The sequence below is a fragment of the Sciurus carolinensis genome, chromosome 6 (genome assembly GCF_902686445.1).
Source record: "Sciurus carolinensis chromosome 6, mSciCar1.2, whole genome shotgun sequence".
In the NCBI taxonomy this organism is placed as follows: domain Eukaryota; kingdom Metazoa; phylum Chordata; class Mammalia; order Rodentia; family Sciuridae; genus Sciurus; species Sciurus carolinensis.
The window spans coordinates 135598310-135623575 of NC_062218.1; the positions used below are offsets into that span (position 1 = coordinate 135598310).

The 25266-nt window shown below is 48.8% G+C and overlaps 1 protein-coding gene and 1 long non-coding RNA gene across 9 annotated transcripts in view; one reads left to right on the top strand and one right to left on the bottom strand.

The window, feature by feature from the left end:
- The window catches only part of Col23a1 (collagen type XXIII alpha 1 chain), a 369547-nt gene that overhangs the window by 324004 nt on the left and 20277 nt on the right, over nucleotides 1-25266 (top strand). For 6 of the 8 annotated variants that reach the window (XM_047555583.1, XM_047555580.1, XM_047555587.1 and 3 more), the window contains 6 exons: nucleotides 17618-17644; nucleotides 18717-18743; nucleotides 20062-20127; nucleotides 23706-23822; nucleotides 24755-24790; nucleotides 25219-25245. In XM_047555583.1, coding sequence (XP_047411539.1) covers nucleotides 17618-17644; nucleotides 18717-18743; nucleotides 20062-20127; nucleotides 23706-23822; nucleotides 24755-24790; nucleotides 25219-25245 — 300 coding nt within the window. The remainder of the gene's footprint in view (nucleotides 1-17617; nucleotides 17645-18716; nucleotides 18744-20061; nucleotides 20128-23705; nucleotides 23823-24754; nucleotides 24791-25218; nucleotides 25246-25266) is intronic. The other 2 variants (XM_047555584.1, XM_047555582.1) reach the window with 1 other exon arrangement.
- Nucleotides 1-25266, bottom strand: part of LOC124986819 (uncharacterized) — a 53823-nt gene that overhangs the window by 6613 nt on the left and 21944 nt on the right. The window lies entirely within an intron of this gene.

Genomic DNA, 25266 nt, shown 5'->3' on the forward strand with positions numbered 1-25266 from the left:
GAAAGCAGTACTGTCTCCAACAGCAGGGAGACCTGGAATTGGATTCCAACTCTCCAGGCTCTTGGCTGGGTGACCTCAGGGAAGGTACTCACCCTCTCTGAGCTTCCATTTCCTGCTCTGTGAATGGGGTAATGAAAGCCTCCTGTACTGTGTAAGAGTTGGGATTAAATAAGACCAAGGAGGTGATAGCTATGCATAAAGCACAAAGCGGGTCACAAACTCAGCCCTGCAGGACTGGGTGGGAACATTTATCTTATGCCCAAAGCAACCCTGTGCTAGCTCCAGAGTAGTGTAGTCTCCCAGTTGATCAAGGCAGCTTCTCCAACAGCAGGCAACCTGGCATCTCAGACAAGAAACTCACAGCTCTGCGTGAATAAAGAGTGAAAGGTGAAAGGCAGCCATGATCCCCTTCATCCCCCAGGGAGCATCCAGGGGGCCAGGGTCCTACCACCATCCCAGCCACCTTTTCCTGATTAAGAAGCAGTCAGCTCCCCTATTCCTGCACATGGCAGCCAGAGCCTTAGGGAAGCACAGGTTTTTGCTAAAATATTTCAGCTTCCACTGGGGGATTATTAGCTTTCCCAGCTCAGGTGTACTGGAATCTTTTTTACATAGCTACTCGTGGGAGACCTGGTTAAGTGTTCCCCTCCAGGGTTTCTCTTTACAGATGCTGCTCAACTTACGATGGGGTTACATCCTGGTACCCCATCCTAAATTGAAATTTTCATAGATCAAAAATGCATTTATAGTGCACATCTATAATCCCAGGGATTTGGGAGGCTGAGGCAAGAGGATCACAAATTTAAGGCCAGCCTCAGCAACTTAGTGAGACCCTGTCTCAAAAGAAAAAGGGCTGGGATCAGTGGTAGAGCATCTCTGGGTTCAATCTCCAGTATCAAAAAAAAAAAAAAAAAAAAAAAGAGGGAAGAAAAAATTTATAAAGAGAAAGCCTATAATGTGCCTAGCCTACAAAACATGCTAGCTTAGCAACACATCACTGTGGGGTCTCAGCTATTTTCCCTCGTGATCTTGGGGCTGGTACCACATATCACTAGACTGGAACAAGATCCAAATTCACAATCTGAGGTACAGTGTCTACTGATGGCATATATTGCTTTCCCACCATTGTAAAGTTGAAAAATCAGTGGGCACCACCATAAGTCAGGTCCCTAAGCGTTTTCACACATCCAAAGGGGAGGGCTAGGAGGTTGGTGAGTGATCTTATTTCTCTTCTCCCCCATGTTTGCTTCCTCTGGGCAAAGGATGGCCGGGAGCCCTTTTCCCCAGCTATGACCATCAGAAAGGATATTGGCTGATGATGGTGATCATTTTTTCCAAAGTGAGGCATCTGTTCCCCCCACCACCACAGAGGATTCTCCTCTCCCTGCCTTCCTCTCAGGACCAGGGCAGAGTAGGGGTTAGCCAGTGTCTCTGTGGGTGACAGACAAGCAGGAGGCTGATGTGGAGTTAAGCAGCCGGGGTTTGAATCTGGTTTTGCCACTCACTAGATTGGAGCCTCAGGCAAACCACCTGGCATCCCTGAGTCCCAGGCTCCTTCCTTGTAAATGGAGGATGATAAAGGTCCCTTTCTTAAGAAGCCTGGGTTTGGGTGAAATTAGTTCACAAGTACCCAGAATGACACAGGTCACAGCAAATCAAGGTTGCCAGTACTTGGGGACACTAGAAGATTGTTGGGAATTAAACAGGAAGTTTAGTCTGTGACAGATGTTTGGCTCCAAGCCTGTCCCAGAGAAGGGACTCTGTGAATGCTGGGATTTGGGAATGTAGGGATGGATGCGTATGGAACCCAAATGGCCCCTGGCTTGAAGCTGAGAGCTTCCTGGAAGGGAAACAGGTGAGGACCCAACTAAACTCACTTGCTGTTTGTAGGCAGCTCTGAGTCTGGTGGTCCTGAAAGCAGCATCTCTAATCACTGAGAAGTTCCAATCAGGCTGGGCCCAGTGAGGGGTAAGGAGATCCTGTCAAAATCTCCAGGAAGCTGGTATCTCAGTCCCCAATTGACCTTTTCCAGAGGCCAGTCTGGTCAACTGTCATACAGACCCCCTTCTCCACACAGATTTGGGCCTCTTCTCTGGCGGGGGTGGTCCCCTGTTGGTTCAGTATATTAGTGTCACAAGCATCACAGTAAACTCACCAAGCTGTGTGCCTCCAAACCCTGCTGGCTTCCGCTCCAAGAGGAAAAGCAGGCCCATAGGAGGAAGGGAAGGACTTTTGTGGGCATGGGGGACCAATGTGTTTTGAACTGGAAGTTTGATCTTTTAGCCTATGGAGCACAGGAGAGCTCAACCCGCTTTTGACTTAGAATGTATTTACAGATAGCTCCATGCAGCCATCCCAGAGGTTGGGGTCGCTGCCAGATGCCAAGTGACTTTGGCCACCTACGAGAACCCTTATGTGCAGAGGATCACCACGGGCTTCAAGCTGGTCAGGCCCACATCCAGATCTTGGCTCAGTGTGTGAACTCAAAGAGGCCCTTGACCTCTCAGAACCTGGGGAGTTCACAGCTGCAGAGTTATAGGCTTAAATTAGATACATACAGAACGCCATGTCCAGTCCCATGTGTGGCAGCCCCTCCCTAAGTATGGCTATCTTCCTCATTGCTAAATGCCTCAAGAGAAGGAAAGACAGGCTTGAGAAATCATCCCAACTGAGCACCGTGACTCACGCCTGTCATTCCAGTAATTCTCGAGGTGATGCAGGAAGATTGCAAATTCAAGGCCAGCTTCAACAACTTAGGGAGACCTAAAAATAAAAGGTCTGGGGATATAGCTCAATGGTAGAGCATCCTTGGGTTCAATCCCCAATATAATAAAAGAGAAAGAAATCTTCTTAATCTTACACATTGCATATACACATTGAAATATCTCTCCATATAATCAATTAATGATCTTTTTATTCACTGTGCTGGGGATGAAACCCAGGGCTCACACATGCTGGGCAAGCACTCTACCACTGACCTACATCCTCAGCCCAAAATAAAATTTTTAAAAAATGAAAAAGAAAAACTGGTGAGTGGGGGGAAAGAAGAAGAATATGATAAAATCATTCTAATTGAATGATTAGACATACATTTGGGACATTTGGAATGGAAGATGGTTTTGACAGTGGTCAGTTTGAGAAAAAGTTTTTTTTATTGTTGGTTTTGATTGGGATATTGATTATCGGTTTTGATTGGGGTATTTATTATTGTTGTTGGGTTTTTAATATTTGGTTTGTTTTTGTTTCTTTTTGCATCTTAGTGAACTTTAAGACCATCCTCAAGGAAGACATTTGTTCTCTTTTTGCCAAACTGTTGGCAATTTCTAAGGGGAAGTAAGAGCAAGAACAAAATAAAGCAAAGGGCTGTGGTGGAGACCATGTTGCCTGAGTTTTCTGCATTCACCCTGCCTGGCCCCTCAGCTGAAACCAGGTCCACATGTGCAGGCAATACAAGTGGCTAAGGGACATGGGGCATCAGGGCCACCCACATCTGTGGGCCAGGTTGTGGACTCAAGGTGGTCAGAGCTGACAAGGACCCTGGGGTCACCTTGTCATGCCCTCCCTGAAGAGGCTGACCTGACCTCTCTGTTCCGGAGGGTTAATTAACAGCACTCTGGTTATAACAGTGCATGTCTGCTGCAGAACATTTGGAAAAACAGAAAAAAGCACACATAAAGACTAAAGCAATCATCTCTACTCCTACTCTCCACCAATAAGTCTTCTCAGTATTTTGCTGGTTGCTCTTCTAGGATTTTATACATGCAAGCTTGTTTTAATAGTTATCATCATAAAAATGGGATCACAAGGAACACACTTTCTTATAGTCTCTCTTTTTCACTTGAGATATCATGAGACATTTCCACATCATTAAAAATCCTCATAGAAAGTAATGGCTACATAGTATTTAATCATATGTATAATATATTTAACCAGTCTCCAAGTTATACTATTTATATTAGCAATTTTTCATCCTTAGAGTCAACATACTGAGAATAAATGTAGACTTATTTCCATGATTATCTTTATAGAATAAATGTCTAGAAGTCGAATTGCTGCACCAAAGGGTTTGCACATGTTTAAAGCTTTTGATGTGTATTGCCAAATTGCCCTCTAGGAGGCTGTACTAATTTACATTCCCACCAACAGCGTATGAAAATGCTGTTTCCCCAAACTCTGGCCAACTGTGGGTATTATTTAATTTATTTCAATATGATAAGTTTAAAAATATATGCATGTATGGATGGATCTTGTTTTAATTTGAGGTACATTTGCACTAAAAGTGTAGTCTTAAGAGATCAAACCAGTTTTGATAAGGTTTGCGTAGTCCTAACTGCCACCTGGTGGTATATCCTGGAATTGCAGGTTTAGAGGTTAAAGAGGAAATCATCAGCCTTCAAGATCTTTCAGCTCCCAGTTGATCCAGGGATAGGCAGATATCATGGAATCAGAGTTATAGGGGGAATTCTCAGGACAGAAAATTGTGAATCAAAAATAGGACCTTCAGAGGAACCTTGGGCACAGCACTCACCCCAAAAGGTAATTGGGGCAATAATCAGCATTTATGTTGATCAAGTAATTTTGCCATCTCATAAATAGAAGACTTGATTCTGTTCAACAAATCTGGTTGATGTCAAGTCCAGTGCAGGACCCTGGGGTAGAATAATGATGTGTCAGAGCCAGTGGCAGTCTTTGGAGAGCTATGTGGGATAGAGAGGAAAGAATGATTAGGGGCACAAGGTGATCTTCCTAAAGATATCTTATTTATCACAACCTGTCTAAGCTGCAACTTCTGACTAAGATAAAAAAAAAGACTTGTCTGTCTCCACCTTGACTTTTGCATGGAAAACATTAGACTTTCTCATCAACTCTATTTCCTACATTAAAATCTTTACTTCTTAACTTCTTCTAGTACTTTTATTTTCTTGAGTCTTTTTTTTTTTACAATTTTTAAAAATTTATTGGTGTCTTATAGTTGTAGATTTTCTTGACTCTTAATGTTGATCTTTCATTACTTTCTGGTCTGTTTTGCAACTTCAGAAGATAATGCAAATAGTTCTTGAATACAGTTGAATGTGTTAAGAGAAAAAATCTGGGATGTGATGAGCATGCTGGCTGAGTAGATGAACAGGTACCTTTTGGATTAAATAATTAAGAGACTTGTGGAGAAGGTGACATTTGAATTTGAGGCTTAAAATGTTGAGAAAGATGCAGAGACCTTAGGGAAGATGTGTTCTCAGCAGAGGAATAAGCAAGTGCACAGGTCATGAAGTTGGAGCAAACTTTATGTGTCCAGACACCCCTGGATGACTTGGACAGAGTTATGCAGGTCGAGCGTTCCTAATCCAAAACTCCAAAATACTTCAAAAACTGAAACTTTTTGAGCACCCACAGGCTGCCACTCCTGACCTCACAGGATAGCTCACAGTCAAAACGTAGGCGCACTGAAAATACTGTATAAAATTGCCATCAGGCCAGGCAAAGTGGTGCACGCCTATAATCCCAGAGGCTCAGGAGGCTGAAACTGGAGGATCCAGAGTTCAAAGCCAGCCTCAGCAACTTAGTGAGGCCCTAAGCAACTTAGTGAGACCCTGTCTCTGGATAAAAGATTTTTTTTTAAAGGGGGGAGGGGACTGGGGATGTGGCTCAGTGGTTAAGCACCCCTGAATTCAATCCCTGGTACCAAAAAAAAAAAAAAAAAATGCCATCAGACTCTGTGTATAAACTATATATGAAATGTAAATGAATTTTGTGTCTAGACTTGGGTCCAATCCCCAGATTACCTCGTTGTGTATATGTAGGTATTCTAAAATCTGACAACAAATCCAGAATCTGGAAGCTTTCTGGTCCCAAGCATTTCAGATACAGGTTGCTCCACCTGTATATTGAAAAGTCCTTCCTGGCTACAGGGCAGAGATAGGAGAAGGGGGTCCCAGTAGCAGGGAGTTGCAGTAATTCACTTGATGAGGTTCAAATCAAGAACTGAGAAATGAGAGCCAGTGGGCAGCCTCAGAATCTCCCAGGTCTGACACTGTCCACAGGATCCATCTGGCTAAACTCACGGGAGCTGAGGGACCTGGGGCTGCACATTGTCTCCGGCATCAGTCATGGCAGTACCGACAGCCGAAGCCCCAGGGAACAGCATGAGCTCTGGGCTGAAATGCGGGCTGTGAGACAGGGCCCCAGCCTGGGACCAATTTTGAAATGAATAACTCAGTTGGACTGTTTGGAATTAATCAAGTGAACAAAAAAGGACCACAGAGCCCCACACATTCATATGCTTTCTTGCACTCTCATAGTTCAAAAACAGCTTTGATTGTAAAAATGTAATTAGTTAAATGATTCATCTGTAATACCCGAAATTCATCTGGTTTTTGGATTTCAACATCCTCCATTTCATTTTTATCTGACCCCTGCAGGGCCACTCCCCAGCCCCCCAGATTCTGGGCAGAGTAAGAACGTGATGAAAGCAGACCTCCTGAGTCCCCAAAATGGCCCCCAGATTGGAACCTAAGGAGATGTAGTCAGACCAGCAGGAAAGGGCCACCGTGCTGGCCTTTCTCCTCAGTGTTCAGGACACCTAGAGTCCAGTCACTCGTCTTGGTCTAGCACTGTGTCCCCAGCTTCCCCATGAATATCACAGAAGGGGTAGCTAAGAGATAGGAGTGGCTACACCTATTCAGAGAGTTCTGTCCTTCGGTTCCAGGGGCCTCATTTGCCCTCTCAAGTGTTTTGCATCTCCTCAGCAGTGGCCTGGGGTCCTCCGGTACCCATCCAGCTCTGGGAGATCACTGAGCCGGGGCAGCTCTGTGGGAGGCCAGTCAGAGGAGATGGGCCCTGTGCTTTGCTGGTTGATCTGTATGACATCTTTGCAGAGTGGTACCCTCCAGGCTGGTGGCTGGCTGGCATCTTTTCCCACTTACCCAGGCAGCAAAGCACCCCCACAGCACCCTCAGCCTATTGCATGGAAAAACAAGCTCACAGACCTGCACAAGATCCCAGAGCCAAAACCAGGGTGTCCAAGGAAATAGACTTGAAAGAAAGCAGTTGTGGGGGTATGAAGCTGCTCCCGCCGACTTCTGAAATCAGGGACTGGTCCCATGTCCAGCCCAAGCAGTGGAGAGGAAATGGGCTTTGGGTCCCCATAGACCGTGTGACCTCAGGTGCATCCCTCTAAGCCTGAGCCTCATCAGACTTTGGAAGAATCAGGTAGATGCCCAGAGCTGGGTGCATAGACTGGGTTCAGTGCATAATCATTCCTACTTCCATGATGGTCACAGACCCCAGCGAGGGAACTCTTGAGGCTAAAGGAGCCCCACTTAGGTCAGGATCCTCAGTGCCCAATATCCTGGCTGACCTCTCAGACCCACCGCAGGGCAGGAGTCACTCCCCACCGGTCCCGCCAGCTTTCATCATGTCAAGAGCGCCCTCTAGTGCTCACAGGTGGGTACCTGTGCTGGTGGGAAATGGGACATTCATTCATAGAATGGTTCCCTTGACAGTTGGTTCATTCAACAAATATTTATCCATTTCCCACTGTGTTCCAGGCACTTTGGCATTTGAGACATAGTGACAAGAAATACATCCAGGTGTCCTTACCCCCTTAGATCCTATGGTTTAGTGGGAGAGACAATCAACACTCACATGAATTCTAGTCTCACTATGGACTAATCAGGGCCAAAAGGGTACAGATTACTACAAGCACCTGTAACCTGGGGTCTGTCCTCGGGGGTGACAGGTGCTGCCCCAAAAAAGAAAGGTGTGAGATGAGGTCAAAGGCCAAGTAGGTGCTGACAAATGGAGAACTGCAGGGGGGACCCCGATAGAGGGTTGTGCCTGAGATGGGCCAAGAGGACAAATGACTGGGGCATCTGGCTTCGCAGAGGAGTCAGCAGCCACCTTTCCACCTTGGGGCTCCATTCCAGAGAGGTGGACAAAGAGGGATTGACAGCTTAAAATTCCTCCCCTGGGCTGGAGCCTGAGACCCTCAACTTCCCAGTCATGTGGAGGTTCTGGCCATAACTGAGGCAGAGCTGCAAGATAGAGGGTCCAACCTGGGAAGAGTTGGGCTTAAACAAAACCTTTGCAAACCCATCAGACTTCCCAGGAAGCAGTGAGTTCCCTGTCACTGGAGGTGTGCAACTCAGGGCTGCACAGCCACCTGTCAGGAAGAGAGTCTAGGGAGAAGGTAACCCTGACAGGTCATCTCCCACACCAGTGGTGGGTCATTTCACCAATGGAGCCTCTTTTTTGGCCTACTCAGACCCAAAGGCAATGGACAGGATGGCACAAACCCTGCTTAGAGAACTGGGGAAAGGACACTTGGATATTCATGAAGGTCCCTTAGCCAGGCTTACGGTGGGCACTGGAGCCTCAGTGATACAGCCACCAGGGTCACCATGGGAAGGAGGACTGGCAAGAAGACAGAGCAATGAGCCAGTACCTGTGGTGGGGTGTGGAGGGGAGACCAGCCGTCTGTCTGGAGGGTCCTCCTGCAGCTCCCCTCTTATCAGCACATCCTTGGTTTTCCAACCTCCCTTCCTGTGGCAGCACCCCTGACTCCCACCAGACTGGAAGGAAGTGCTTGGGATGCAGCTTTCCTTGAATGCCAGACCAAGGGGTGTGACTTGGCCTGATGGGCAGAGGGTCAGGATGTGCCAGGTACTGCTGAAGTCAAAAGAGGGATGGAAAGATGGGAGATTTGGGCTGGTGTCCCAGGCCAACCTGTCCATGCCTGGCTCTCAGTTTTCTCATCTATAAAACGGGGATGATAATGGCACCTGACTGAACCACCAGGGTCGGTGATGTCCAGAGAGAAGGCAAGAGCGTGGTCACTCTGTCTACTTTATCTCCCAGATCCACTCCCCTCGAATTGGCTCAAGAAACAAGTTGCTCATTCAACCTAGCTTCTTCCGGCACCTGGTGTGCCAAGATCCAGAGGAGCCATTGCATCCACACCATAGCCACTTTTCAGAGAAGCTCATGGACTCCAGAAAGGTTGAGCCAATCAGTCTGAGGTCTGCAGGGTGGGAACACAGTTATGACATCCTTTATCCCTTTCCTGTGCAAAGGATAGGTATATAGGGAAGGAGGCAGGGAGGCTAGTGGGGGCTACTGTGGGAGGGAAGCTGAGTTCTGGGGAGAAGGGTGGAAAGCCTGGAGAGACGGCTCAGAGCGCAAAGGTTCACATGCTCATTGTTGCTTTATAGAGTCTAGGCAGGTAAGAAAACAGGCGAGATTGGATGGATGAGGCGAGCATAGAGAATGGTGGGGCTTGGGTGAACGGGGGGGCAGCTACACCAGCTGAATGGGGTGCTACATTCACTCCATGCAGGGCAATCCCACATATTATTTCAAGGAAATCTGGAAATTCAAATTTTACAAAAAATTTTTGGCTTCATAAGAATTCCAACCAATTATTTGCCCATGGGTAACCATTGTCCAGCCTCTGTTCTCTATGGAAACAAAGGAGGGTCCACCCTACAGCCCAGTAGGCAGCTGTCAAGGACACTGGAGGTAGAGCACTTGCTTAGCATGCATCAGGCCCTGGGTTCGGTCCCCAGAACTGCCAAAAAAGAAGCTGGGAAATCAAGTGGGAGTAGACTGGGGAGGAAGCAAGCAGGTGACTCCATCAGACCAAGGACGGAGCAGGAGCTTGGTCTGGATGTGGTCCAGCAGCCACAGGGATCCCTGCCGTGTGCGGGGCGAGGTAGAGTACCCTTAACGTCAGCTGCTGTGAGCTATCTCATCACCCTGTCCCAAGGTGGCCATCATGGAGTTCCAACCTTGCTTTGACCATCACCTTTCTGGTATGCCTCATGCTGCTCGAGCTCCACCCACTCCAAGATTGGCACCCAAATACGCTGGCAATGGGGGCCCCAGCCTGTCTGCTATTTCCAGTGCCTTGCACCAGACCAGCACCATGTGCCTGAGCCATTGACCCAAGGCCAGAGCGGCTCAGGCAGACGTAGCAGATTCCCTGATTCCATACTCCATCCTCCCACGCCCAGGGGGAGTCAAGGCCCTTTATTCCCCTCCACCCCAACTAGAAGCAATTTTTCCTGATACCTGACAGAGTAATCATGTTTCTCCCCACCAATGAATGTGTAATTTAAGCAGGTATTTGGGATCGGTTCAAAGGCTTAGCACTGTAAACACCACCTCTCCCAGCCATGATGTGTAATGTGGACATAGGTGTAATTGCTTCCAGGACACCCAGGCTATTCACTGAGCATGCTCCAGCCCCAAAATAGAAGCCAGCTGGTTCCATAGCCTCATAGAATCACACGGCCCAAAGGAACCTGGGAGATTTTCTAGGCCAAAGGTGACAACCTCAGAAGCCCATACAGAGCTGGGAGATTACCTCCTCAGGGCAACCAGCCAGGTGTGAGGTGGTAGGGAGAAGTAGAGCCTGTGGCCCTGGGGTAGTGCCCAGCTAAGAAAGAAGTTGGTACTGAAGGTATTGCCGGGCAGGAGTGCAGGGCAGGAGCTGTGAGATCTCCAACGTCTCAAATAAATTCCAAACTCTGGATGTTGATGTGAAATGTCACCTTGTTTAAATGTCACAACCAATTAAGATATTTGAAAGCTTGGGGGTTGGGGGAAGTTGTTTGAGGGGGTTTTGTTTTGCTTCATTTTTAACTGCATGGACCAAACTTGACTCCAGGAAAGACAATACCCAAGCCCAACCCTTCACTTTTCAGCTAAGGAGTGGACAGGGACACAGCGCAGGCAAGGCTATGGAACAAGTAATACGGGTCCCTGACCTTGGTGCAGGCTCCTAGGCAAAACTCATATAGATTGCCAGGCATGATGGCACAAGCCTGTAATCTCAGCAACTGGGGAGGCTGAGGCAGGAGAATCACAAGTTCAAATTCAGCCTCAGCAACTTAGTGAGGCCCTAAGCAACTATGCGAGACGCTGGCTCTTAATTTAAATATATATTTAAAAGAGGCTGGGATATGGCCCTGGGTCATTCTGGGGTACAGAAAAAAACCCCTTCAGCTTGCAACGAGTATGCAGTAGGTGACTACAAAGCCCACTCTACAAAGTGCCCCAGATCCCAGGATCCCTGGGGAGAATACTATGCCATAGGCAGCAGCTAGGCTGACCCCTAAGCATGGAAGACCCTTTCTTTCCTCGCCCTGAGGCAGGGAATTCAAGTTTGGGAAATTGCTAGGCCCTGGACAGGCTTGCTGCAGCCCATGTGTTTGCAAACAGCCTGGCCTGAGAAATCAGAACCATATGGAGCCGACCTGCCTGGAGGAGGCTGCCTGCCCACCCCTCGATCTCTAGCCAGCCCTAATGAAGCCTAGGAGGAGGTTCGGGAGCCTTCACACAGGAATGCACTCTTCCCAGGCTAGGACCTCAGACCCCACCAGCCTTGTAATTTGATGAATTGTCAACATCTGGGGCATAATTACTAGGCCCTGGACTGATAATCCCGGTAAGCCCCCTCATCCAGGGGCCCCATCCCTGTGCATTTTGAGGTCTCCATTTCCCCGACAGGAGCTGTCAGCATTAATTACAACCAGAAAGCTAGACAGTCACCCAGCTCTGGCCTCTTGGAGCATTTACTCCTGTTTGCATCTACACACGGCCAGCTTGTTGATTTAATTCAATTCTATAGGTGTTCCAGCCCATATCTGGGAAGGTTAAGCCACAATCAAAAGGACAGAGTCTCAGCCTAGACCCTGGTCTGTCCTGCCTTCATCTTTGCCTTGATGGAATTAATGGGAACAAACAGGGCCTACCCTGGACCTTTCCCCAGCAGGGAGTAAATAGACCAGCACAGCTTTCACTGGTTGATAAGTATTGCAAAGTCCCAGGGATAGAGACACAAAAGCCATGTCCCAAACTTTTTTTACCAAGAAACCTCCCCCTAAGCCAGGTACAATGGCACTTGCCTGTAATCCCAAGCTACTCATAAGACTGAGGTAGGGGGATCACAAGTTCAAGACCAGACTAAATAACTTAGTAAGACTCTGTCTCAAAATAAATTTAAAAGGGCTGGGCACATAGAGCACTTGCCTAGCATGTGTGAGGCCTGGTTCCATCTTGGGTCCTGCGATCAATCCATCAGTAGAAAGAAACCTCTCCTCTACAGCCATACTTGTTCATATTTCTCAAAAGATGGCTCTGTAGAACCCTGCTTAGGAAAAGCTCATTAGGGGGAAGGACAGTGGGAACAAATCCCCAAGGTAACAGATGTCAACAGGCAGAGCAGCCTGGCATCCCTCTGCTGGCCACACAGAGGTCACTTCCAGCACTGACCCTGCCAGGCCAATGCAGACTCCAGGTCCATGCCTGCTTGCCCACGGGCCACATGTCTTTGGTTAGTCTGGGAGAGGAGGAGGCAGGGGAGAATGACCTGGGACTCAACTTGAGCTTGTCCTGGCTGCCATTTTACAAATGAGATAACTGAGGCTCTGGGACACGTGGATCCCCGAGTGAGACAAGGGACTGAGCCAGTGCTGGAGGCTTTGTTTCTTCTCCCTCATGTGCAGCCCAGGGTTTTGTTTGCTTCTTGCACATCCAGAAACATCCTGGAGGACAGCTGAGCTCCTCAGGGAAAGAGAGAGTTAAAGCAGGCCAAGGCTGGTAAGCAGCTGTGGGGTTTTCGCCGTGGGCAGAGGGCGTTGAAAACCTCTGGTGGATTCCACGGCTTTGATCAGGCGGGGCTGGAGCGCCCACAGCCATGGTGGTGTGGCGGCTGTAAATGAGGAAGCTAAAGCTCAGAGAAGGGATTTGAACCCAGGTCCAACAAGGTCCAAGCCTGTGGCCTTCACTATGTGAGCTGCTGGTACTCCTGCCCACCCCCAGCGATTTTTCTTTCTGTTGTTGGAGACGTGAGGAGAGCAGCAAGTCAACAGGTCAGCACCCTGTGACTGAGGCAGGGAAGGGCTACCTTGATAAGAGAGACACCCCTATCCCACCACAAAGGCATGTGTCTGCCCAGTCTGGGGGTTCTACCCTTCCAGAACAGCCCCTGTTCTGCTCAGAACTGGCTGGTTATTGGTTTGGACACTCAGTCTAGACCCTGCCCTGCTCCTCAGTTCAACCTGACCATTTACCCCCACCCCATATTGGATCTTGGTTCCCCAAGGTGTGCGTCCCTCTCTCAAAAGCACTAAAAACCAGGTTAAACCCTTTTCTAGCCCACGGAAACGCCTAGTTTTACACATCATTCACAGAACTTCACACCTCAGTTTCTTTGTCTTGACTCAGCCAGACCCTAAGATAAGACCATGCAGCAAGCCACTCCAAGCCACAGAGACAGAATTCATTCAGAGGCCTGGGGACAGCTTTCTTATTCAGGTGTCATCACAGATGAATCCATGGCCACCAATACAGACCAAGGCCAAAGATGTTGGTCAGCTCCATCCCAAAGACCAGGTTCTGGCACTTTCTTCTCTGTCAGTATTTACACATGAAGTGTGTGTGTGTGTGTGTGTGTGTGTGTGTGTGTGTGTGTGTGTGTGTGTTACAGGAATGGACACACCATTAGCTCCAGGCTCAGGTTCCAGTGGAACTGGAATTGACTTTCCTTCAACCCCACAGTAGGCATTTCCAAGAACTCTGTTTATACCACACCTCTGTCTTTTTTGGGAAACTATACTTTAGTTAGTTAGTTAGTTAGTTGGTTAGTTAGTTAGTTGACAGTGCTGGGGATCAAATTCAGGGCCCTGCCCATGCTAGGCAAGTGCTCCACCAGAGCCACATCCCCAGCCCTTTTTACTTTTTATTTTGAGACAGGGTCTTGCTAATTTGCCCAGGCTGACCTTGAACTTATGATCCTCCTGCCTCAGCCTCCCAAGTAGCTTGGGTTACAGCTGTGCACTATTATTCCTGAATCCCTACACATTTTTTTTCTTTGCCTCTTTATATTTATTTATTTATTTCCTATTCACTTTTTTAAAACCCCAAGTTCTAAAAGTCACACACTCTATCTTCTCAATTACAAGCGGAGTCCTTGATGGGAAAGTTGGCTTTCTGACGCTTGAGGGGCTTCTCACACTCATGAAAGAAGCCATGGGGACCAAGGATTTACCATCAATGACCCACCAAGGACAGTCTCAGAGTTGGCAGAGGACAGCGTTGAGCCCAGGAAACAGAAGCTCTATGGTCACTCTAAGCTGAGATCTGACCACCAAACAGTTCCAGGGACACTGAGACGCCTCCTCTGGGGTGGAGACCAAGGGAACATCCTGGGCTCCCTTCTGCAGACACTTCTAGAAAAGTGAAGCACCATGATTCTGTGGGATTCATGACAATCCATCAGACATCCTGGAACTGGGTCCAGGGACCCAGCAATGATCCCAAGGCAGTCCCAGTCCTGGAAGGGGCCAAAATAGGACACAGGTGCCCTGGAGAGACATTGGGACCTAGGGGGTACCCAGGCCTGGAGTGGGGAGAGGGCATTTGGGCACCAGGACTAGGAGGTCTGGATGTTTTCCTCCAAGAGTGAGGCTCCATAGAGAACCTAAAGCGGGAGATCACTGCAATCAGATTTGCAGTCTAGAAAGTTCTCCAGGGCAATGTGTGGACTACAGGTATTGGGAAGGGGCCTAGAGACAACGCCCAGGCAATTTAACCATAAGGTTTACTGCATCCTAGTTCTCCCTGCGTAACAAGAAGAGAAAGCTTTATTTAGTCCCAATCTCTACCTTTTTCGGGGGGAGGGGACGGGTACTGGAGATTGGACTCAGGAGCACTCGACCACTGAGCCACATCCCCAACCCTATTTTGTATTTTATTTAGAGACAGGGTCTCACTGAGTTTCTTAGCCCCTTAGTTTTACTGAGGCTGGCTTTGAACTCGTGGTCCTCTGGCCCAGCCTCCCCAGCTCCTGGGAGTATAGGCGTGCACCACCATACCAGACTTACCTTCACCATTTTTAACTCTTGGTTTGCATTATGGCATTTTTAGTCCATGTGCTGTATGGGAGTCAGGTGTGGTTTGCACTGTTGGACTCAGTTTGGCACAACACACCATGCTTACAGGGCCTGAGCATGGTCTGTGGTGGTGACCACACTGGAAGAGTAACTGGAGGCCAGTGGCAAGCACTGTCCAGGATGCAGAGGGAGCAACAGAGACTTACAAGGCCAGACTAGAGGGGAGAGGGTGGCCAGGAACTGAGACTTTGGTACTAGCCTTGGATGAGACCTTCCCCTCATCGGGTCTCAGATTTCTTCTCAGTAAGATGGCAATTAAGACCTACCCTAGCAGCAACTTGGGAGGCGAAGGTAGGAGGATCAGGAGATCAAAGCCAACCTCAGAAAAGTGATAAAATAAAATACAAAATAGGCCTGGAGATGTGACTCAGTGGTCGAGTGTTCCTGAGTTCCATCCCCGACACCAAAAAATAAGAACTACCCTACAGGGTTGTCACAGTGATTAAGGCTATATGTGGGGACCACAGAGAACTCCCAGCAGAGACCCTGGCTGGCACTGGGCCCAGTGTATGTTGTAGCAGCCTAGAGGGTTGGGCCTGGGTGAGGTGTCCACAGCAGAGACACCCAACAGGACACAGCCCTGAAGAGGCCTAGCAGAGCCTGAGAGTAGGGGGTTGAGGAGGGGCAAGGCCCAATTTAGTGGGCTGCCAAAGGCAGGAGTCTTGGGCATGTGGATCCAGGGATCACAACAGCCAGGACCTGGCAAGAGGAGCATGGCCAACTAGGGCAGCTCCTGGTGACTGGAACTGTGCCTGTGGCTGGGACCAAAGCCCTGACCAAGATCCCCCAGGACCTGGACCCCCAAGGCTTTGGAATGACCCCAATAGCCTCTCCTGGGATCCCAGCTGTCCCCAGGCCATCATTCTGATGTCCAAACTCTCAGCTGACCATGAGGCTGATGGCTGAAAGCACTTAGTTGCCAGTTTTCAGAATTGCTCTGGTTTCCTGGACACACACAAGGCCCTAGCAACAAGCCCTCCCCAGTGTGGCTACGTCACCTGGGAAATTGTCAGATCAGCTGTTTCCTCTGAAAGCAGTCTGGAGCTCAAGCCAGAGAAGTCAGCAGTTTGTTCTAGTTTGGAATATATTTTCAAATACTCAAAAAAAAAAAAAAAAAAATTCAACCCCAAATCACTTCTGGTTCAAGCATTTCAGATGAGGGATACCCAACCTGTATTTGCATGACCCTAATGTATTATCTTGGGAAATGGGACCCACGTCTAAATACAAATTCATTTGTTTCATATGCAGCCTGAAGGTAATGTATGAAATATTCCTAATAATTTAATGCATGAAACAAAATTTCACAGTGTGGAATTTTCCACTTGTGGCATTGTGGCTCAAAAAGAGTTGGATTTTGGAGCATTGTGGAGTTCAGACTTTCAGATAAGGGATGATCAGCCTGTATCTCAAAATCCAGGGGAAAAAATCTGAAATCCAAAATAGCCTGGTCCTAAGTTTTTCAGATAAGGCATTCTAAACCTGGATGTGTACCTACACATACTGTTTTGCTCTGTTTCCTTAGATTGACCAGCACACACATGCTCCATGCCAGGCCTCATCCGAGCACTGGAGACAGGGGATCAGTCCCTCTTCCTGACTCTACTGGAGAGGACTTGTGTAGACCACACATTAGCCATATGTCATGTCACGTGCAGCTCTTAGAATATATGTTCTGGGAACAGGGACAGATGGCCTGACTCTGGGAAGCACAGAAACTTGGAGGCTTTGCAGGAGAGGAGGAAACTGAGAGGAAATGTACAAACTGGGGAGAGTGGGCAGTATGTGCAAGACTCAGAAGTGTGGAGTTGCAGAAAATGCTGTTAGGGTCAAAAGTGAAGTACATGTGGGAATGAGGGGACAATGGCTGGAAGAAGGAGCAGACCAAAGAGCCCTGTCTGCAGGATTCCCCCCTGTTGCATTCCTCTGCAGCCCTACCCAGAGGGGAAGCTGGGTGGGGCTTTTGTAAGGCTCCAATGCCATGGTCACTGGCCCTCTGCAGACACCGGAAACCCTGGAGGTGGCTGAGATGCCCATTTCTCAGGACTTGCCATGTGACTTCTCTTAGCCTTTACTTTTGATTATAGAGGCTGCAGTCATGCAAGATGCTCCTTTGAGTTTCATCCAGTTACAAGTGACAGAAACTCAATTCAAGCTGGCTCACAAACAGAAGTGTGCAGGGGTAGTTGCAGCGCCAGGCCCTCAGCCCTGTCTTACTCTCTGTCTCTCAGCTCTGCTTTCTGCTCTGTTGGCTCCTTTTCAAGTCACATGGTGACCTCCCCAGAGCTCTAGGCTCAGCCCCATTGCAAACAAAGAGCCCTCTTTCCCCTAAAGGCCACAATTCGAAGTCCCAGGTATGACACTCATGGCTCAGCTTGGGCCACAGGCTCATGCCTGCACCTGTCACCTTGGCCAAGAGAGTGTGGCCATGTGCCACCCCCAGCAACCAATGGGGTGTTATCTAGACAAGAACTTGGAGGACTCTGTTGTCAGAGGAGGAGATTCTGGGCAACAGACAATGCCCACCCCATTCCACATGGGATGTACTCAGACCTCTGGGCTCAGGATAGTCTTCATTTTCTTATCACTAAACAGTGTTTCTGGGTCATACAACATGGAGGAAATGCCATTCCCATGTGTGACCTTTGCTCTCTCTCATTTTCCAGGGACCCCTGGGTCTGGATGGCAAGCCCGTAAGTAATGACTAAGAATTCCTAGGTGGTTCTGGGATGAGGCTATCACTGTGGAGCTGGGAGTGACCACAGGGCATCTGAGGGAAGGGGCCACTGGAAACCTGGTTCAGCTCAAAGAGAAGCCACTTGGGTGTCACATGAGCTCAAATTCATCTCTGCCATCTGTTGACTGCAACCACAACGAGGCCCCTTCAGCCTCCCAAGTCTAAAGTCTCTTGTCTCGAATGGGTGTATTCACTCCTCCCTCATAGGAATGTTGTGTGGGTTATGAAAAATGGTGGACAGCATAGTCAGTCCTTGGTATCTAGTCAGCCCTCAAAGTCTGCAAGCCCCTCCCAATGGGCTACAAATATCTCTTGTTCATTCTCAAGACTTCCAAGGTGGGCATTGGGCTGAAAAGTTCTCAACACCTGAGCCAGGATCTTATGGTCCATGGGTGTCTTTAGGAGATGATCAAGGTGCACAGGAAGATATAAACACAATTAAATAAATAATTGGATGTAGATAGATAGATGGGCAACCAGACAGATGGATGTGTTGTTGGCTGGGTAGGTGGAGGGATGGATAGACGGATGGAAGGACAGATAACAAGAAGGACAAATGAATGACTCATCCATCTGCGATGAGTGGATGGAGGCTGTGAGGGCTGCCTCTTCTGGAGACAAGACCTCTGTCTACTGCCTGCCTTGCAGATTCAATAGACACCTCAGGGTGGTAGTCTCCATTCCAGAATCTGGCACAGGTATGGGCTGAACAGTGAGGATCTGTGCCTTCTAGGAGAAGTGACTAGAACATGTGCCAACTTTCCTGCTGTGAGGATGCCTATGGGCCCTTATTGGTGACCCCCAAACCCTCATCTTTCTCATGCTGAGGACTGAGGTGTGGAGTTTCCATAAAACCAGTGATAGCAGCTCTCATTAAGGGCTGACGGGCATGTGTGATTTTCCACCCAGTCACTCATCTCTGCCCAGCCTCACAGGCCCCTCTGCCCTCAAAGCCATGGGCAGCCAGAAGGGGATCCAGCCTAGCTCTCCTCACTCATGCCTGTTCTTTCTCCACCTTCCTTCCCCAGGGACTTCCAGGCCCCAAAGGGGAAAAGGTAAGTGCTGCTGGAGACTCTCCAGATATTGGAAGCTGATGCAGGAGGCCAGAAACCTGCCTCCAAAGCCCAGTTCCATACTGTGGCCTTGGGCAGGTCACAGTCCCTCCTAGAGCCTGTTTCCCCATCTATAAAATGGGACAAATAATGCTTACCTCCTAAAATGGTTATAAGACACATTTGATAATATACATGTCAGGAGGGTTGAACCTGAGTTCTGCCCAGAATGTCATATTTCAAAATAAATGAATAATGAAGAAGTGCTAAGAGAGCTTGGGGAAGTTGAATTATGACTGTTACTGGTATTCTCTGTGGGGAGGACACCCTCTCAGGAAAACAGGTAGCAGAAAGCTGTCTTTGAAGCCTGCAGTAGTAAAAGTCACAGGCAGCATCCTGGAGAGCTAGGATTTGTGTGTCCCTGATGGTGGGATCAGAGGGAAAAAAGACCAGAACAGACTTAGGTGTTGCAGGGCCAACTGAGTGCCTCCAGAGAAGGTCCAGGAATGGCTGGGCCACATCCATCCCTGACCTGGAATTTAGAGATGGAGAAGCAAGAGCTTGGTGGATGGTGGACCCCAGTGTGATGTGGCCACTCAGGTAAGGGCAGACCAGGGTTCCAGGATACCATCAGGGCTGAGGAAGCCATGGAAACATAGGATTTGGTGTTCAGAGCCTCAGTTTTATATTCCAGCTCCATTACCAACTATGTGGCTTTAGGTAAGTTGCCTGGTTCTATGGGCCTCAATTAAAACCAGCCTCACAGACTCATGATCTGCTTGTTCTTTGTTGATGAGCAGACACAGGTGCAGTTGGTAGTGATCATGATTGCCTTCTCACTGGTTCTAGCTGATGTCACCAAGCCACAGAAATAATTCAAGCAGGGGCTTCAAGATGAGAGAGAAACTAGTGACTTGGTACCTGTTGCTACATAATGCACTGACCCAAAGCTTGATGGCTTTACATGACATTTAATCATTACCATCCCACACTGTTCCAAGGTTCAGGAATTCTGAGAGGACATGATAGGAACAGATGTCCCTGATCCACCATGTCTGGGGTCTCAAATAGCTGGGAGCCAGCCATAGATAAGGGAGTACCTGAGTTTCGAGCCCTGAATCTGTTAGCTGTGGGCGAATTATTGACCTCTCTGTGACTCAGTTTCCTCACTGGAAATGAAGATAGAAATAGGGCCTGCCTATTGTTTTGTTAGAATTAAGTCAGACCATGTATATGAAGCACAGAGCACAGAGTAAATACGCAATAGGAAATGGGAACAATGCATGTACTGGTGATTTATCCCCTTGTTTTCGGTTTCTAGGGTGCACCAGGAGACTTTGGCCCCCGGGTAAGAATGGAGCACCACCTCCCTCACCCACCCCACATGGTTTGTTTCATATTATTATAACAAGGCATACCTAGCATTTCCTCTGGGTCCAGCTCCCCATAGCGTATCACAGACTGAGGGAGTGACACCATCCTCCCTGCCCACTACAGCTACTGTGTGGAAGTCCCCACGGCACCCTGGTTTGGTCAAGGTTGCTACATCCCATCCAGATGGTGAATACCTGTTAGATTTCCCATTCCCCAACCTCGTCAGCATGGGTGACCAGACAGTAGAACTGGCCCTGGTTCCAGATCAGAGACTGACCTTCCTGAGAACAGCTGGTGTCCCAAAAAAGGGAAGTCTCTGAGGCCAGTAGATCTGACCCCAAAGCTCAGCTCTGCCACCTACCAACCAAGTGACCTTGTACAAGTCACCTTTCCCTCTGAGACTCAGTTGCTCCAACCATGAGTCTGGATGACAGCCCCTATCTCAAGTGGTGGCTGTGAAGATTTATTACAACCATAAAAGCATCCAGAGGCCAGTGGGGGACAGTAGATCTGCATCTCCTCCCAGACCACCTCTGCCCATCACGGTTCCCTGGGCTTAGGAGCTCAGAAGTAACTTGTGCTGAACCTGGGGTTTCCTCCAACAGAAATTGAACCTGAGGTGGGGTCCCCAAAGTGGGTCTTGGTAAAAGATCACCTAAGTAGCAGCCCTAGACAGGTACCCTGGTCATTTCCAGCATGGCCTGGGCAGGGAACCCTAACCAGAGAGGTTGAGAGATGGACATCAACTGCCCAGAGAAAGGCTGGATTGTACTTGTTTCTAAAAAGGTTGTGGGGTGGACACTGTCGTCCCCCAGGGTTAGTCACCCATGTCAATCATCTGCAAACACTGGAGGTAGGAATGGAATGGAGGATGAATGAGCCTCTTGGACCTGGAGGAGGGGAATTAAAAGAAAAGAAAAGAAAAGAAAGTAGTGGGGAGCTGGGGTTGTGGCTCAGTGGTGGAGCCCTTGCCTAGCATGCATAGGCACTGGGTTCCATCTTCAGTACTACATTACAAAACTAAATAAAATAAAGTTGGGGGGAAAAAAAGAAAGTAGGGAGCAGGGATACAGGGCAGAGAGTACAGGCTGGGCTTTGTGGCCAGGCTTGGCTCATGGCTCAGAGCCTGGTTTTTGTGAAATGAGGACAGTAGAGCCTACATCACAGAATGGTAGTGATCACAAGCTGGGAGCAGGGAAGGGGGCTAAGTTCCCACGACAGAGCTCTCCTGTGCCGGGCCTCTGACGAGAAAGCAAGACCAGGGCCAGGGCTGCATAAAGTTGGTCATAGTTCCCTAAAGTCAAAGCAAGGGTGCTTCTGTTGTTTGGTGGCTGCTGAGAAAAATACACCCTCCCCTTTTTTATCTAAATAGGGATGGCTACTCTAACCACAGACTGGATATCCTCTGACCCCCAAGGTTATGGAAGAGCAGATTCCACCCACCCCAGCCCTTTCCCACTTCATGAATATCCTCCCTATTGCCCAATATTCCAGCCATCTATGAAACAACTTCCCCAAACCACCCCAGCCCCCAAAAAGTTTAATGACTTAAAACACTATCTGTCATTCTCTCTCATGGTCTCCTGGGTTGCTAGGGTCTCTCATGGGAGGCAGCTGTTTGGGAAACCAAGGTGATGGTTCCCTCACATGTTCACCATCAGTGCAGCTGTTGGCTGGCAACTTAGCTGGGAAGCATCCACTCATGACTCTCCACAGATCTCCAGTTTCTCCCAATGGTGACTGGGTTTCTAGAGGGGATCCTAAGAGTAGCATCTCAAGAGGCAGGAAGTGGGAGCTGCCAGGCCTGTGAAGAGCTCTACCCAGAATGGACACAGCATTATTTCTACTGCATTCTGTTGTTCGAATCAGTCACGTGGCCCACCCAGAGTCAAGGGGGTAGAGAAATAGACGCTGGCTCTTGATAGGCTTGTAGAAGAGCCTATGGGCCAGAAACCAGCATAGCAGCCATCTTTGGAGTAGGCAGTCTGCACAACCAACAACCAAGCTACCTTTCTCTGAGTTAAGTGACTTTGCCTCCAGAAATAGCCTTGTGAATTTTTTAAATCCCCCTCCACTTTTCTGACCACCCGACCTTTTGCTGACTAGATGGTTTTCCCACGGCTCAATCCGGGCTTTATAAGTAGAGACCATCCTGCGTACAGTCTCCGCGTCCTCAAGGTAGTCTGACTGAGTGAGGGGTCTGAGCCTGCTGGTTTGCTGTGCACCCCCATCCCCTCCTCACCCCACATTTCCAGGGTTAGACCTCAGTCATCCAATCCTTGAGGGAGGAGGAAGCCATGGCCCTGAGAGATGCTGAGAACCTCCCCTTGGGACCTGCTCAAGTGTCTAAACTTATTTTATACCTTAATAAATAGAATCCAGGCCAGTAGTTCCCAATCTGGGGCCTCTGAGCTGAGAGAGGGAGAATCAAGTTCTTCCTGATTTGGGGCCAAATGAAACAGGAATTCACCTGCCACCATCACCACCTGAAGCTGAGTGACCCAACCACACTGCCAGTTTTCTTCCTTTTTATCTGAAATTATAACCTTTTGACCAGGACCCAGGCCATTTGCTAGAGAGGTGAGATCTTTTATATCATGGCAGGGTAGGGGTACATATGAAAAAAAATGATCTAAGAGAGACCAGTTGCTGTGGAGTCAGAGGAGACTCAGCATTTACTAGCTCTGTAACCCTGAGTAAATGATTGCCCTCTCTGATCCCCAGGCACTTCATCATGAGACGATGGTGGTGCCTAGCCAGCTCATCAGAAAGACTGAATAAAATAACCTCCAGGAGGTCCTTGCTTGCTCAGTGCTGAGTCCACAAAAGGTTTCTTCCTTTTTCAGCTTATAAGAAGTTTGGAAGCTACTGACACCATGACCTGGATGTGCTCCTTTACTGTATACCCTCTGCCAGTGTTGGGCAGGTCCTGATAGGGCAGCAAGAAGGTGCCAGTCATGCTATGGGGTTCCCTCCCTGTGGGCTGGGCCATGAGCTGAGGACTCTGGCTGCCTGAGGTCTGACCCAGTACTAACATCGGGTCCAAGAATTGGGAATTTGGTGTTGGAGAAGATTGTGTGGCTCTTTATTACCTTTTTATATTTTTTAAGCTTTTTATTTTGAGATAACTATAGATTCACATGCAGTTGTTATAAATAACACCCCATATACCTTTCTTTCTTTGAGGGGGTGGGGGAGTGGTACTTACCCAATGTATGCTTCATCCAGAACAATCTCACAACCAGGAAAATGACATTGATGCCACCCAACAACCTGATTCTGATTTCTCCAATTTTACATACTCTCATTTGTGTGTTCAGGTGTGCTTTTTGTTCTATGCAATGTTATCACACTTGTAGATACACACAAAGATCCCTCATGCTCTCCTTTCATATCCATGGTCACCTCCCTTCCCGCATCCTGAGCCCCAGGCAACTGCTAACTTCCATCTGTAGAATTTCCCATACAGTGTGTGACTTTCCGAGATTGGCTTTTTTCATGCAGCATTATTCCCTTCAGATGCATCCTCTCTCTGGAGGCTGGAACCCCTTCCCCTCACCCTTAAGTCACACCAAACCCCATCTCTTTCAGGGGGATCAAGGGCAAGATGGAGCTACTGGGCCTCCAGGGCCCCCTGGACCACCTGGGGCCCGAGGTCCTCCTGGCGACACTGGAAAAGATGGCCCCAGGGGACCTCAAGGCCCAGTGGTAAGAGAAGACCTGGAGTTGGAGAACTCAAACCCTGGGTCTATACTGGCCAAAACCCCAAGCCCTGATTCCAGAGCCAACCCCAGCCCTATCCCTAGTACAGACCCAACACCAACCTTCACCCAATCCAGATGCTGAACCTGGACCCAAACTTAACTCCAACCCAGTCCCAATTCAAATCCTGTCCTGACTCCAGACCCTAACCCTAACCCAGCCCCGTACCCCAGTCAAGCCTTAAATCTTATTCTAACCTGTCCTAACCCAAATCAAGACCTTGACCCCAAACTCATTCTCAAATTCTGATCCACAACCCCAATTCCAACTATTATCCAGACTGTAACCCTGACCTCTCAAGAATCTGACCCTGACTCCAAACCCAACTCTTACTCCAAATAGACCCTTTTCCCCTAACCCTGAACTTGGTTGCAACCTCAGTCTCAATCCTGACCCGACTCTGATCCTACAACTCCTAGGTGGGCCTTTCTCTGCAGATCTTCACCAACCCTTTCTCCCCTCCCTGCCCCACTTTCTCCTCAGTACTAACTAGTTAGCCTCAGTTTTCCTTTGGTAGTTCAAACCCAAGCCCTGGAAACCAGATCTCATTCTACGACCCCTTTCCCTGCCCAGGGACTTCGACCGGACCTTCCCCTCCAATGCAGAGCCCACATCTCCACCAAACTGCCAGCAGGGTGCCCTACTAACACCAGAGCAGCTTCTCAATTGACTCACCTATTCCTTATCATGTGGGCACATAAGCCTTAACCTTCTCATCTATGCAGTGGGGACAGTGACACCCACTTTTTCAGGGTTGGGTGAGAATGAAATGAGATCACATACTTAGAGCCCCAGCCCAGGACCTTTGGTGAGTTAAATGGGTTCAACCAAATGTGATGTTCTTGGATCTTCATTGCTGTTCTCTTGTGTCCCCTCAGGGTCCCAAAGGAGAGCCTGGACAAGACGGGGAGATGGTCAGTATACAGGACATTTCAGAGGCCTGGGCTAGCAGGCTGTACTTGCCAGACCTGGAAGCCCCTTTGCCACACAGACCCACACCAGGACCACTTAGCGTGCCTGTGTATGCGCTTGCATGCTTAAGTGCCTGAGGCCTGAGGCCATAAGAGTGGGCATGCCTGCACGCCTGCCCTCTGCCCAGAGTAGGGAAATAAATGGGCAAGGCACCCAGCTGGGACCAAATTCCCATAGCCCCACCATCCTGGCCGGAGTCTTGAGCCCTAATGCAGAAGCTGTCCAAAGCACGACCCCCAATCCAGTGACAACCCTTCCTCCTCCTCTTTGAGTTGGGCTGTCACCCTTTCTAAAAGGAAGGTGATAAAGAAGACAGGCCTAGGATCAGCCTCCAGTGCGATGTTTAACACCTTCTCTTCTCCTGTTCCAGGGCCCCGAGGGACCCCCAGGGTCCAAGGTGAGTGCTCCTCACTCCTCT